Genomic DNA, 13,443 nt, shown 5'->3' with positions numbered 1-13,443 from the left:
TAATTCAACCGGTGATACATCATCAGGGCCTGGCGACTTAAAGGAGTCAAAACTTCTTCTTCTCAAAGGATTTTCGGCTCAGACACAATTTCCCTAATGGCCTCCGACGAATGCATATCAGTGGAAAATTTCCCGGGAAATGTGTATCAATGAGTAGTTCTAGTGCTTCCTCACTAGACATTGTCCATACATTCTCTGACTTCTGAATATACCTACCTACCTTAGCCTAGTGGGCTCAGATGTATCCTCCATTCATAATCTTTTGTGTCTCTTCATAATTTTGTCGTTAGGCGAATGCCCAAGCAGCCGGTCCTTATGTTATAAATGTAAATTGTTTTTACTGTAACTAAAAAAATATTAATTACAATAATCATAATTTTTTGGGCCGTTTATCTGTAATTTGTGTGCAAAGTACAGTTCGCAATTATTATCCGATCTCCTTTACACAGACATTTATTTTAGGCTTAGAGACGAAGCCTATTGAAACGGGAAGAATTCTGTTTAAATTAGGATATTATTCGACTGATTTATACTCATAGAGCAGTATCACAATTTTGCGCGGATTTGTATTCGTCACATTTAATTTGTATTGCATCAGTTTAACATAAACGGGCTTCCAATTTTATCGCAAACACAGTCGCAACTTTCCTTGCAAAATAAGTTTACTTGTCGAAAATTTCGTTTATAGATAATGAACTAGTTTTTTGTGTGTACTCTCTCTTTTTTTTTAAGGAGAAGAAAAAACTTGACTTAGGTCCTTTCCGAAATCGTTATAAATCCGTTATTTGTAATAGTATCTTCCATAAACAAAAAACGCCATTTTGTAATAAATTGAGTTAGTCCCTTTTTACAATTAGCCATAGATGTGCTAACGAGAAACCAAATGGGCTTAAACCGCAGGTACTGCCATATTCTGACGGTACAACAACATAATTCTTTTCTTTTTTATAGCCGAGTCCGAACGGCGTACCGCAGTGCCACACCTCTTTGAAGAGAAGTTTTACATGACATAATACCTCGCAAATGTTGCCAGGGGAGGAGGGGAAAACCACCGCTGAAAATTGTTTCTAATGGTCTCGCCAGGATTCGAAACCAGGCGTTCAGCGTCATAGGCGGACATGCTTACCTCTGCGCTACGGTGGTCTCTGAATACACCAAATCAAAAACTTAACATAAATGCCAATAATGTTAAGTACATTTTACGTTTATCAAAGGAATACTTTTTCTAAGTTGGTGCCAGATTCACCAATAAGATTTCATTTTCGGAGGATGATGTCAAAGGCAAAAATGTTCCTCACCAACGCGGTACAGAGGTTGGCATGTTCGCCTATGACGCTGAACATGTAATACCTACAGATTTCATGTTCAGCGTCATAGGGAACCCCTAGTGATATTCGATTTGGAATATTTCTTTATTGACATGCACATTAACCGTAAGGCGAATTTTTACAAAAACGTCCCGAAATACATTTACTTTTCGATGTCAACTTCCTTCTTTTACAATCTGTGCAGTTTTTTCTGTTATTGTTTTGTTGTACTCCAAAAAAAAAAATTTAAGCAGTTTGACGCATCAAACCTTTTCCAAATCGGTCAATATATGAATTTTTAATTTCGTTGAATTGGACTCTCATACCAATACGAAAAAAATTGTTGAAGATATATATAGTCATGAGAATCTCCGCCATATCTGGGTGGGACTAAAAATCACTACAAAAAAAATTTTTTTTCGAACGCTTAATTTTAAAAACGTGGCGTTTAAATTCTTTTGGGGCCTAAAATTATTCGAGCGGTTAGAAATATACAATAGCATGGTGATTCGTATCTAATGTTTTGCTCGGACGAACGTTTTTCCTTTTTATTATACCCTCCACCATAGGATGGGGGTATACTAATTTCGTCATTCTGTTTGTAACTCCTCGAAATATTCGTCTAAGACCCCATAATGTATATATATTCTTGATCGTCGTGACATTTTAAGTCGATCTAGCCATGTCCTTCCGTCTGTCTGTCGAAAGCACGCTAACATCCGAAGGAGTAAAGCTAGCCGCTTGAAATTTTGCACAATTACTTCATTTTAGTGTAGGTCTGTTGGGATTGTAAATGGGCCATATCGGTCCATGTTTTGATAAAGCTGCCATATAAACCGATCTGGGATCTTGACTTCTTTAGCCACTAGAGGTCGCAGTACTTATCCGATTTGGCTGAAATTTTGCATAAGGTGTTTTGTTATGATTTCCAACAACTGTGCCAAGTATATGTTAAATCGGTTCACAACCTGATATAGCTGTCATATAAACCGATCTGGGGTCTTGACTTCTTGAGCCTCTAGAAGCCTAAAATTTGGCTGAAATTTCTTATGACGTATTTAGTCATGACTTCCAACAACTGTGCCAAATATGGTTCAAATCGGTCAATAACCAGATATAGCTGCCATATAAACCGATCTAGTATCTTGACTTCTTGAACCTCAAGAGGCCGTAATTATTATCCGATTAGGCTGAAATTTTGTACAACGGCTTTTCCCATGGCCTCCAACATACGTGTCAAATGTGGTCTGAATCGGTCTTTAGCCTGATCCAGCACCCTTATAAACCGATCTCCCTATTTTACTTCTTGTTTTTCATTTATGTTCTTTGGCCCCTTTCAGTTTTTTAATATGTCTGAGATATAAACACAAATATTTAAATAAAGCAATTGAAAGATAGTATTTCTATGTATCTAAAAAGCAAAAATTATCTCAAAAGAGAAGTGAAAAACATTTTAGTAAATATTTATTTTAACTTTGACGTTTAACAACAATTTATAAAGTATATACTGTTAAGGATTTATGTAAATAAATGTTTCGAAGAAATAAATGCAGATGTAACCTATTTAGAAAGATTTTTTCTCCAAGTTGAGGTGCTTAAGGTGAATTGATGTGATCGCATGCTTGTGTAAATATTGTATGTGAATTAAAACTAATCTAATGACTTTGGGACTTAATGGGGTGGACTGATATTGCCTATTAGAGAGTTTCGCATGAATGTCGTACAGTATATAAATTGTGTAAAATTCTCGTAAATTGTTGCAATTTTAAGGCATCGAGTACGATTTATGCAGTTTGTTATCTATGAAAATTATCTATTATTTCAGTTGTCTACTATCCTTATACAGGCAAAAATGATTCGTTTACAGCAAAAGTCAAGTTTTACACTAAATGTTGATTATTTTAGTTTGTTTGTATCTTGTGTCTCTTGGCTGGAGGCAACAAAAATTTTCTACAGGGCATAGAATGTTACACTGAAAATATTTTTGTCCTAATTTTAAAGATTCGAGCCAAAGATAAGCAAAATTAATTTAAAGATGATAAATTTTCCAACTTTTTACGGAAACAGTTCCTTTGGTGAAAAATATTTTCCTTCATATTGAGAGTTTTTTATTTTCAATGCTAGGTTAATAAATCCTTAACTTTGCGCCTTGTTATTAGAATCAAAAATCTAAAATGATGGTCAATATATCGTCTAAAGTTAGGAAATTGACCTTGAGACAAGAAAACAATGAACCGTAGTTAAAGCCTCAAAATAGCGTTACAAATAGCAGCGTCATTTAATGATTAATTTTTTCAGGTTACGAAGACAAGTTAAAAAAAAAGAATTTTTCAACAAATAATCATTGGAAGCCAAAATGTAAAACGGATAGTCATGTCCATTAGTAAAAAGGATTAGTAAAAAGGATTTTACTAATGGACATTTTACGGCTTTAAAGGTAGCACATACATATATTTTAAGGTTGTCGTTCTTTGGCTCGTTTTCATTGCTAAAATACTACTAATAAGGAAAAATCTTAAATATTTGGGCCAATTTTTTTTTTCAGTGTGGACATCCGTCCCAATTGTTTGCAGTTTTGTCCTAAACTAAGTCCCAACGTTTTTTTTTTAAGGAAGTTTATTTGTCGAAAAGTTCGTGTATGGCTAATGAATTTTTTTTTTTTTTTGCGTGTAAATTCAAGATTTGAACATGGATATTGTCCAGCTTTGGGCACAATTGATATTGGATGTTTCAGTTTCTGTTTAGATAGAAAAAGCATGCTTTTGACATTACACAGCTCACAAGTAAATATGAGAACATATTCAAAAGTAAAGCGAATTTTGGATTTCTAAAAAAGGGTTTTGTTATTCTTGAATATGTATTTCGTTTTCTTCAATTCCATTGGCTTTTGCAATTCTCATAGCACCTTTTCATGATCGTCAATGTGACAATCTCCACAATCATAGAATAGCGTCGTGTTTTATGGTCCTCTTCAGTTTTGGGAAAAGTCGCAGAGAGGCGGATCTGGGGAATACAGTTAGGTTAGGTTAGGTTGAATAGAAGGAGCAGATATTAATCCGCCCCAAGCCACTATGGACCTACACCTAAGCCAGTACACCTAAGCTTGTTGTGCGCTCTAAAAACTATAATAACCTCTAAAAAGAAAATGTAAAGTTAGGAATTCCGTGTTACTTACAAAATCCTTAATTGTTTTCAATACCACCCCCTAAGTTGGTTCCTGACATGAACCTGGTGTCTCCACCTAAGTGTCGGTATCTGTTAGACGCTAAAGCCGGGCAATGAAAAAGGAAATGCTCCAACGTCTCATCATCTTCCCCGCATGCTATCACTTGCCGCACCGATTTTACATAAGTGAGCTCGTAGTTCTATAGGAATAGGAATACAGTTGCTGCGGCACCATTTACATGTTGTTTTTGTCCATAAAAATCTCGCACAAGCAACGATGCGTTAGCTGAAGCGATGCATGACGGAAAGTGTTTATTAATGTTTAGATTTACGAACTGAATACATGTTTTCTATGTTGTGTTTTTTTTTTTTAAATTCTACAATATATTTCATAATTTCTAAAATTTATACAAAACTACTATTTTTCAGCGAACACCATGTGGAATATACCTCCATCTTCGTCGTCACCGTCTGCCTCAACAGTTCCAGAAATAAAAAATGAGCCATGTAAGTTTCACCTGATTTTCTTGCTACATTCGAACGTGATTTTGTGATTCTTTACAACCTGTAACACCGATGTTTTTATAGCTTATCGAGATTCTGTAAAATACAGTATTGAAGACAGACAAGCACAATCTAGAATAGATCCATGGTTAAGTACACAAATCGATTTAGAAATGCATTCTGTTTCGTCTGCCTGTCTGTCAATTTATTTTTGTAGGACACTGTACGCATATTTTTGGAATTTCCTTAGACAGACGTCTGACTTTTTAGGCCTAGTGGCGAAGCTATTAAAATATTATTACTGACTACTATTGCCATATTATGTATACATATTTACCTACGAGTCTATCACAAGATTTTCAGCGCAGTACATTTATCAATATTATCTTTCTAAATTTTTCCACAATGATTTCTTCCAGCTTATCCCAATCCAAACCGAAATTGATTTGAATCTGCTTGTACTGCCATTTCATTTATACCTGTGGTGGCATTTTCATTCCAAAAGCAGACTAAAGCAAAAGATTGTCGTTCTATTAAAGTTTCATTCATTATGCTAAAACTCTAGAAAGGTTAATAGAAAAATATCTCAGATTCGTGGAAATCTGCTGTCCCGACAAGAACATACCTATACCAAGGACAAGTACAGCCCTTCATCACCTATTAGGTTACCCAGACGACTTTTGCGTTGTCAAAGAATATGAATTTGAAGCACTTCTTGACAATTTGGGTGCCTTCAATAGTAAAAATATCGTCAATTAAAAAGGATCTTGAAAATGTTGATATCACTACTACCGAAAGAAAGTAACAAACTTACTAAAAGACGTATTTCGCATATTTGCTTTCTGTACATCTAAACGCTCAAAAAAAATTGGGAAATTTTTACAACAAACAAAATACTTTTTCATGAAGTTTTGCTTTTATTGTAACCGTGTAATATTTCGCTTTAATATATCAAATGTTAGCCATAGTAGTAATATTGAATGTATGACCTTCCTTTTGTTGTAAAACCATAAGCTCTTTACTTGCAAAAGTGGTTCGATAGCCGCAAACGATTATTCCTGTAGGACCAATAATTATTCTCTTGTGTCTCTCCTACTAGAGAGAAAAGGTTAGTATTTGAACGTATCGATCAGTGATGTGCAAAATACTCGCACTATTGCACATAACTGTACTTAACCAATAACATAATCCCAAGCGAAACCATAGACTTGCAAATAATTGCAATTGTATGCTCTTCACTGGTATAGGCACATTCTCATACAGAACATTTTTTCCTTTTTTGTTTTGACTGGCAATTTTTAAAGTTTCAGCGTGTACCAGCGTTTTTCAGGGTACGTCCGCAAGAACAAAAGTGCATGGCCTTAGAAATAGTGGCAAATGTGTTAATGTGTCCACCAATGATCAACACAGATGGATCAGTAGAGGGCAAGATATATATGTACATTTACAGGTAGTGGCAGTTGCCCAACAACCAAATATTGAGTGCACTATCTGTCAAAATCAGTGATTAGTGCAACTCTGATTTTGTATATGTTACTAGTTCGAGTCATTTTTCTTTGTTTGCGTGTGCTATGGTTCTTAACTGTAATACACACACACAACCAAAACTCATTGACAGATAGTGTACTTCGCGAGAAAAAATTGTACTTAGCTGTTTACAGTACACTACCTGTTAATTATGTCATGGTAGAGGGTAACCTCAAGGAAGTCCACTGTTTGCACTTATTTGGAATATAGCCATTTAGAAATATATCATGGCTTTGTAGCTTTGAACATTTACTCAGAATTAGATCTTTACAATTCTTGCATAAAATCATTGTGAGACAAACACACAAATTTCTCTACAACTAAATAGTGTTCGGCCGATCTAGAAGGGGTAGAAAACTTGACTCTTTTCAAATTTCTCTCCTTTTAAACATTGTTATGTACCTTCTTCTCACACACTGCGTGTACCAATGGTCAACAAATACAGACACACAATTGTACATTGTTGGGTACGTCCGCAAGAACAAAAGTGCATGGCCTTAGAAATAGTGGCAAATGTGTTAATGTGTCCACCAATAATCAAAACAGATGGGTCAGTAGAGGGCAAGATATATACATTTACAGGTAGTGGCAGTTGCCCAACAACCAAATATTGAGTGCGCTATCTGTCAAAATCAGTGATTAGTGCAACTCTGATTTTGTATATGTTAATAGTTCGAGTCATTTTTCTTTGTATGCGTGTGTTATGGTTCTTAACTGTAATACACACACACAACCAAAACTCATTGACAGATAGTGTACTTCGCGAGAAAAATTGTACTCAGCTATTTACGATAAACTACCTGTTAATTATGTCATGGTACAAGGTAACCTCAAGGAAGTTCACTGTTTGCACTTATTTGGAATATAGCCATTTAGAAATATATTATGGCTTTGTAGCATTGAACATTTACTCAGAATTAGATCTCTACAAATATTGCATAAAATCATTGTGAGACAAACACATAAATTTCTCTACATCAAAATAGTATTCGGCCGTTCTAGAAGGGGTAGAAAACTTGACCCTTTTCAAATTTCTCTCCTTTTAAACATTGTTATGTATCTTCCTCTCACTTGTATCGTACTTTTTTTACAGACATGTATCTGCAAGAATCTTCAATGAAATTAGAGTTAGCTTTAATCGAAATAATTGCATATTTATTCCAAAATCCATTTTTCATATTAAATATTTAGGTCGTACCACACGATGTGTACAACTTTCAGAATTGCTGTCTTTGAAAATTCTTAAGACAATACATATGGTGTGATAGAAGCTTTATACAGCACATATGTAACGCATATAGCCTAGTACTGACTTCCACTTTTCGTCCAAACAACTGGCAAAACGCATTAATTCTATGAGCAAAATATTGGCGACATGTCGCTGCGTCATTATAAATTTCGCTTTAATTAAAAGCAATTGTAATTAAAAGTTCACGAAGTGGGCACCATTCAAGGCTGTTGTCTTTGTTGTATGTTGTCGGATTTCCCAATAATTTTATAGTCATTTTGTTCTAGGTTTATAGCGTGTGATAGCCTGTTCTAGGTTTATAGCGTGTGATAGCCGCAGAATTTTCAAAGCTCTCAATTACCAAACTCACTCACTCTCTTCTGCTGGCAAATAAAGTACCCAAACGACTTCCAGTAAAAATTTGTGGAAACTTAATAACAATACACGAACACTTTTAAGAATTGTTTGATTTAAATATTTGTTTCTTTTGGTCTCGTTACAGTTTTGTCTCCAAATTATTGTGCGCCCTATAGAACACCGTATCAGATGTCACCATCACCACAGCCCACGTCCCCAATGAATCGTAACAGCACTACTCCGTCACCAGGTCTAATGAAGACGTCCAGCGCTGAAAGCCAATCACAGATGTGCAATGCCTTCAACCAAATCCAAATGAATTTTAATTTTACCAGCACAAACAACAATCCATTCTTGGATACGAACAGTAGTTTTAAGAATTCAAATCAACTGCACCCAACAGCTACATTGCCATCGAATCCCTTCTTCAATCCCACTAGTGGTGGCAGCATAACACCACTCTATCCGAACGACTGCAACGGCAATCTCTCAAACTCATCACAATTCCACAGCATCAATATAGCCGCCACTAACCCCATCAACTGTACGGGAACAACAGCAGCAGCGGTACCTGCAGCCAATATGGTTGATAATCAATTCCAGTACCAGTACCAGCATCAACAACTTCTAATACCGGGACAGACCTATGCACAACCGGATGATGCAAACGAAGCAGCCGTTACGCTCAATGCTCTGTTGCAAATCGATAGCGATAACTTTGTCAACATCAATTCGGAAGAACTGCGCCTTTCGAATTTGTCCATCTCAACCTAAGGGACATGTACGCAAATACGAGACAACCATCTCAGAAACTTTCCCAAAGCATATCAGAATCAAAACAATACGAAGCAATTGAATTCAATGTCAATACATTTCAGGAGCGCAATGCATGTAGTTGGCAAAGAGTTTAAGGAAAATGAATCTCAATTTTGTTGATATTTTTAATGTACGAAAATCAAGTTTAAGTTAGATCTAAGATTAAAATTGGCTTAACATCCGCCCTTCCCATCCCCTTTAGAAATTAAGATATAACATTGAAAGCAGATTCGATGTTTGCTTCTGCTAACAGAAGTAAGAAATATGTAAATAAATCGTTGTATTGTTACTATTTTTTGTTAAGAATTATTAAATAAAGTTAAAGCTTAAAAGTCAATATTAATCATATGAACACTTGTTAAATGACAAAAATCTCTGGATTTTGACTACTTGACTCCACACTGTTTCATTTAGGATTCCAGATGCCCATTTCCAGATACTTTACTTTAATTGGCTATGACAGAATGTTTGTCCCATTAGCCGAACTCAAAATAGCATTCTAAGCGTCTCGATCTTCTACGCTACTTCTATAATCTGTGATTCCAAGTTTCGAGGTGTCGTTCACCACTGATCTTTCCATCGGGCATTTGGTCGTCCCGGTGTTTGCCTTCTAAACTTCTTTGCTGGAGCTTCTTCATCCATTCTGACAACATGACCTAGCCAACGCAACCGTTGTATTTTGATACGTGTAACCATGCTATCGTCGTCATACAGCTCGTGGTTCAGAATCAACGAGCTGTATCTGGAAATAAACAGGGTGGTCAACGAACATAAACGGATTTTGTGGCTGGAACACTTGGATCAATGTAACTTAGGCACCGGTGTAGGCAAGTCGTGATCTCCTGCTAAGTCGCTCTCGAACCCCAGTACCCCCCGGAATCCCCGGTAAGACAGGACCTCAGTCACATTTGGCGAAATAACCGTGACTGATCCGAAGAGTTGCGCCAGGTTGTTCAACCGTCAATTTATTGTGCATCCCGAGAGTGACAGGGCAAGGAGGAGAGCCATTCGCCGTATTCGTCTCCGGTCTCCGAGCCATCCGATGAACAGCCATCACAATTTACCATGGGCGAAGTTACGAATGTCATCCGTGGCGTCAAATCATCTAAGGCGTTGGGCCCCGACGGAATCTCTACATTGATGTTGAAGAATCTGGATTCACCTGGAATTGAGTACCTTTCTCAACTGTCCCCAACCTGTCTTTGAACACTCTTATAGTTCCCGATGTCTGCAAAATGGGCACTGTGGTCCCGCTACTGAAGCCTGGAAAGGACCCGAGTTTAGGGGAGTCGTACAGTCCGATCTCCCTTCCCTCACCAGTAGCAAAGACGCTTGAGGCATTACTCCTCCCGAGCCTCGTAGGAGAATTTCCATTCGCCGAGCATCAACATGGAATTCGAAGACTGCATAGCACAACAACTGCTTTGCATGCCATCACCGCACACATTTGCCGTGACTTCAATCCGCCCAGGTCATGTGATAGAACGGTTCTCGTGGCACTGGACCCATCGAAGGCATTCGACACGGTCAACCATGCCAAATTATTTGAGGACATCGCCAAAACGTCCCTCCAGCCAGTCCTGAAACGCTGGATCGCGAATTATCTGTGTGGTCGCCAGTCATTTGTGGAATTTAGGGATAAGAAGTCGAAGCACCGTAGCGTGAAACAGGGAGTTCCACAAGGTGGTGTTGCGGCACTGTTTAACTTCTACCTATCCTCCATTCCACCCCTCCAGACGGCATAGAGATTGTATCATATGCCGGCGATTGGCCCCCAACCCATTGTTGACATCTGCGATAGGTTGAACGTCTACCTCCACAAACTTGCCTCTTATTTCGCTGCGAGAAATCTGAAGATATCTGCCACCAAATCTTCAGTCACATTGTTCACTAAAAATACGCGTGAGGTGAATACTGAGCTGACTGTGATGGTCGATGGAGAAATGATTCCGACCATCAAGTGTCCAAAAATACTTGGCGTTACATTTGACAGCTATTACATTTCCTCCCCACATGCCACAGCAATTTGCGATAAAGTCAAAAGTAGAAACAAGGTCCTCAAGTCACTAGCTGGCAGCACTTGGGGCACAGACAAAGATACCTTGTTAACCACGTACAAAGCAATTGGCCGGTCTGTGGTAAGTTATGCAGCGCCAGTGTGGTCTCGTCAACTTTGTGACACGCAGTGGAATAATATTCAGATCTGTCAGACGGGCTGACTCCTCAGTTCTCATGTGGACCACCTCCATCAGGAAATAAAGATCCTACCAGTGCGAGGACATAACTACATGCTGTCTAAGCAATACCTTTTGGGCTGTTATCGCTGATACCATCCATATCATCATCTTGTGGAAAGATATCCACCGCCCAGAAGCCTTAAGGTAGATCTACATAATCTAGAGCGTGAGGTTCAGCGCTGTAAGAGAGAACCTCTACATCATGCGGCATATCAAGCAGGTCTAGTCAACATTCATGCAGACTCGGTAGCAAATGCGATAAATGGCTACCGGGTGAATGTAGTCCTTGGAGAAATACCGTCTCCCATTGCACTTGAAGAAATTGACCTCCCCCGGCAAACCAGAGTAGTTCTGGCTCAATTACGTTCCGGCAGATGCAACCGCCTCAACTCCTACAGAGCAAGGATTGATGCCGACGTGTAAGATGTATGGTCCAATTGTAACCACGTCACCTGTTTAACTGCCCGGCCAGACCCACTCGGCTCAGACCCAGATCCCTATGGACGCACCCCATATTAGTCGTAGAGTTCCTGGGTCTTGAGACTCAACAGAATCAAGCAGACGAAAGATAGAACACAATAAACTGCTACAACAACAACGAAGACACCTGGTTCGAGTCTTAAGGACAAGGCCGAACCTATTCTTTTTTCGCATGCCTATAATTTGCTTAGGCCATCGGCCTTCCCCTGCAAACCAACACGCTCTTAAATTGGGCTCGAGTCAGTCAAAATACTGCGCTCATCTGGAGGGCATCCCATGCCTAAAATAACTAGAGCGAACAAAACTAAGATGGGTCCAAGATCCTTTGCTAATGTCGCTAGGGACAGTTTGGTGGCGGCAGTTGTCGACAAGGGCGAAGAACAGGGCTACATACCTAGGAATAATTGGAATGGGATAGTCAATGGACTGTCATCAGTATACTCCGATGTCTTTGCGGAATTTCCGGGGTCTCCCCCAGTTTGTGACGATGCAGGGTGGTATCGAGGCCGATGCTGACTAATTGCCTTCGGCGATCCACGCTCATTTGAAATGTTTCGTTGTGCGCTAAAAAAGATAGGTGAGAATTCCAGGATTTAAATTTCTCAAGGGTACGGGGAATGGGAGACACGGATCCTGTATTCTTGCAAAGGGTAGTCTAAATGTTTTTCTTCTTCTGTCGCTGAGCACTGAAGATTTAGTGGTAGCCGGCCTTGAAATAAACAAGTCTCATTATTGGCTGGCTTCCCTATATATGGCACACGATTCAGAGGAAGCGCCTTCAAACCTTAAGTCACTGGTTGGAGCAGCTTATGTAGGGAAGAAAAGCCTTATTGTAGGAAGTAATGCTAATGCACATCACCACATATGGGGATGTTCGGATATCAACGAAAGGGATGAGCTGCTTATTGAATATATTATAAGTTGCAAACTGGCGATTTGTAATAAAGAGGATAAACCGACCTTTATTACCAGGAACAGGCAGGAGGTACTAGATATTACCTTTGTATCGGAAGATATAAGTTGAAGAATATGCGACTGGGAAGTGTTGGATAGCCACGGCTTCTTGATCATCGTAACATTAGTTTTAGCCTTGGAGAAAATACTGAAGTAGTGGTCCCTCCGCTAAACAGAAGAAAGGCGGATTGGGATAAACTTCGGCACAAATTCTGCACCACTATCCCTTCTAGACTAGAAAAGGAAGTGGAAACTACGGAGGATATAGACATAGTGGTCAAGCGGATCACGAAGGCCCTGAATGACTCGCTTGTGCCAAGCCAAAGGGCAACAGCGACCGCCATGGTGGACCCCAGAGCTGGTTAGTCTAAGGAAGGACTGCAGAAAACTCTTCAACAGAGCAAAAACCACAAGAGCACCACACGATTGTGACATCTATAACGCTGAGCTAAGAAAGGCTCAGAACAAATCGTGGGTGGAATTCTGCAGCTCCATGGAGGATACATCTGAGGCCTCTAGGCTAAGGAAGATTCTGTCCTCGAGACCTATTACGGTGGGCTATATCCAGAAGTCAGAGAGTGTATGGACAATGTCTAGTGAGGAAACACTAGAACTACTCGTTGATACACATTTCCCGGGAAACTCTCCAACAGATAACGTGGCGCTGTAGCGACAGCAGCATGTATATAGTAAAGGCAAATCCACTGAAACAGCCCTTCACAAGTCGGCTACACAAAGGGTTCTCTGTCTGTCAAGGAATAAACAATGGTAGCATTTTTTTGACATTGAAGGTGCTTTCAATAATGTAAAACCGACCTCAATCATGAAGAAATTGGAGTTTCTAGGCATCAACTCTACCGTAAGAAAG

The 13,443-nt window shown here is 38.9% G+C and overlaps 1 protein-coding gene across 3 annotated transcripts in view; it reads left to right on the top strand.

Annotated features, from left to right (window-relative positions):
* LOC106095579 (embryonic polarity protein dorsal) overlaps positions 1-9,252 on the top strand; it is a 75,552-nt gene extending 66,300 nt beyond the window's left edge. For all 3 annotated transcript variants that reach the window (XM_013262813.2, XM_013262814.2, XM_059365803.1), the window contains 2 exons: positions 4,902-4,979; positions 8,234-9,252. In XM_013262813.2, the coding sequence (XP_013118267.1) occupies positions 4,902-4,979; positions 8,234-8,862 (707 nt within the window). In that variant the 3' untranslated portion in view covers positions 8,863-9,252. The remainder of the gene's footprint in view (positions 1-4,901; positions 4,980-8,233) is intronic.
* The last annotated feature ends 4,191 nt before the right edge of the window (positions 9,253-13,443 follow it).

This window comes from Stomoxys calcitrans, chromosome 3 (assembly GCF_963082655.1).
Source record: "Stomoxys calcitrans chromosome 3, idStoCalc2.1, whole genome shotgun sequence".
NCBI classification, from domain to species: Eukaryota; Metazoa; Arthropoda; class Insecta; order Diptera; family Muscidae; genus Stomoxys; species Stomoxys calcitrans.
Note: the sequence above shows the minus strand (reverse complement) of the source record. Positions and strands in the feature narration are given on the sequence as shown.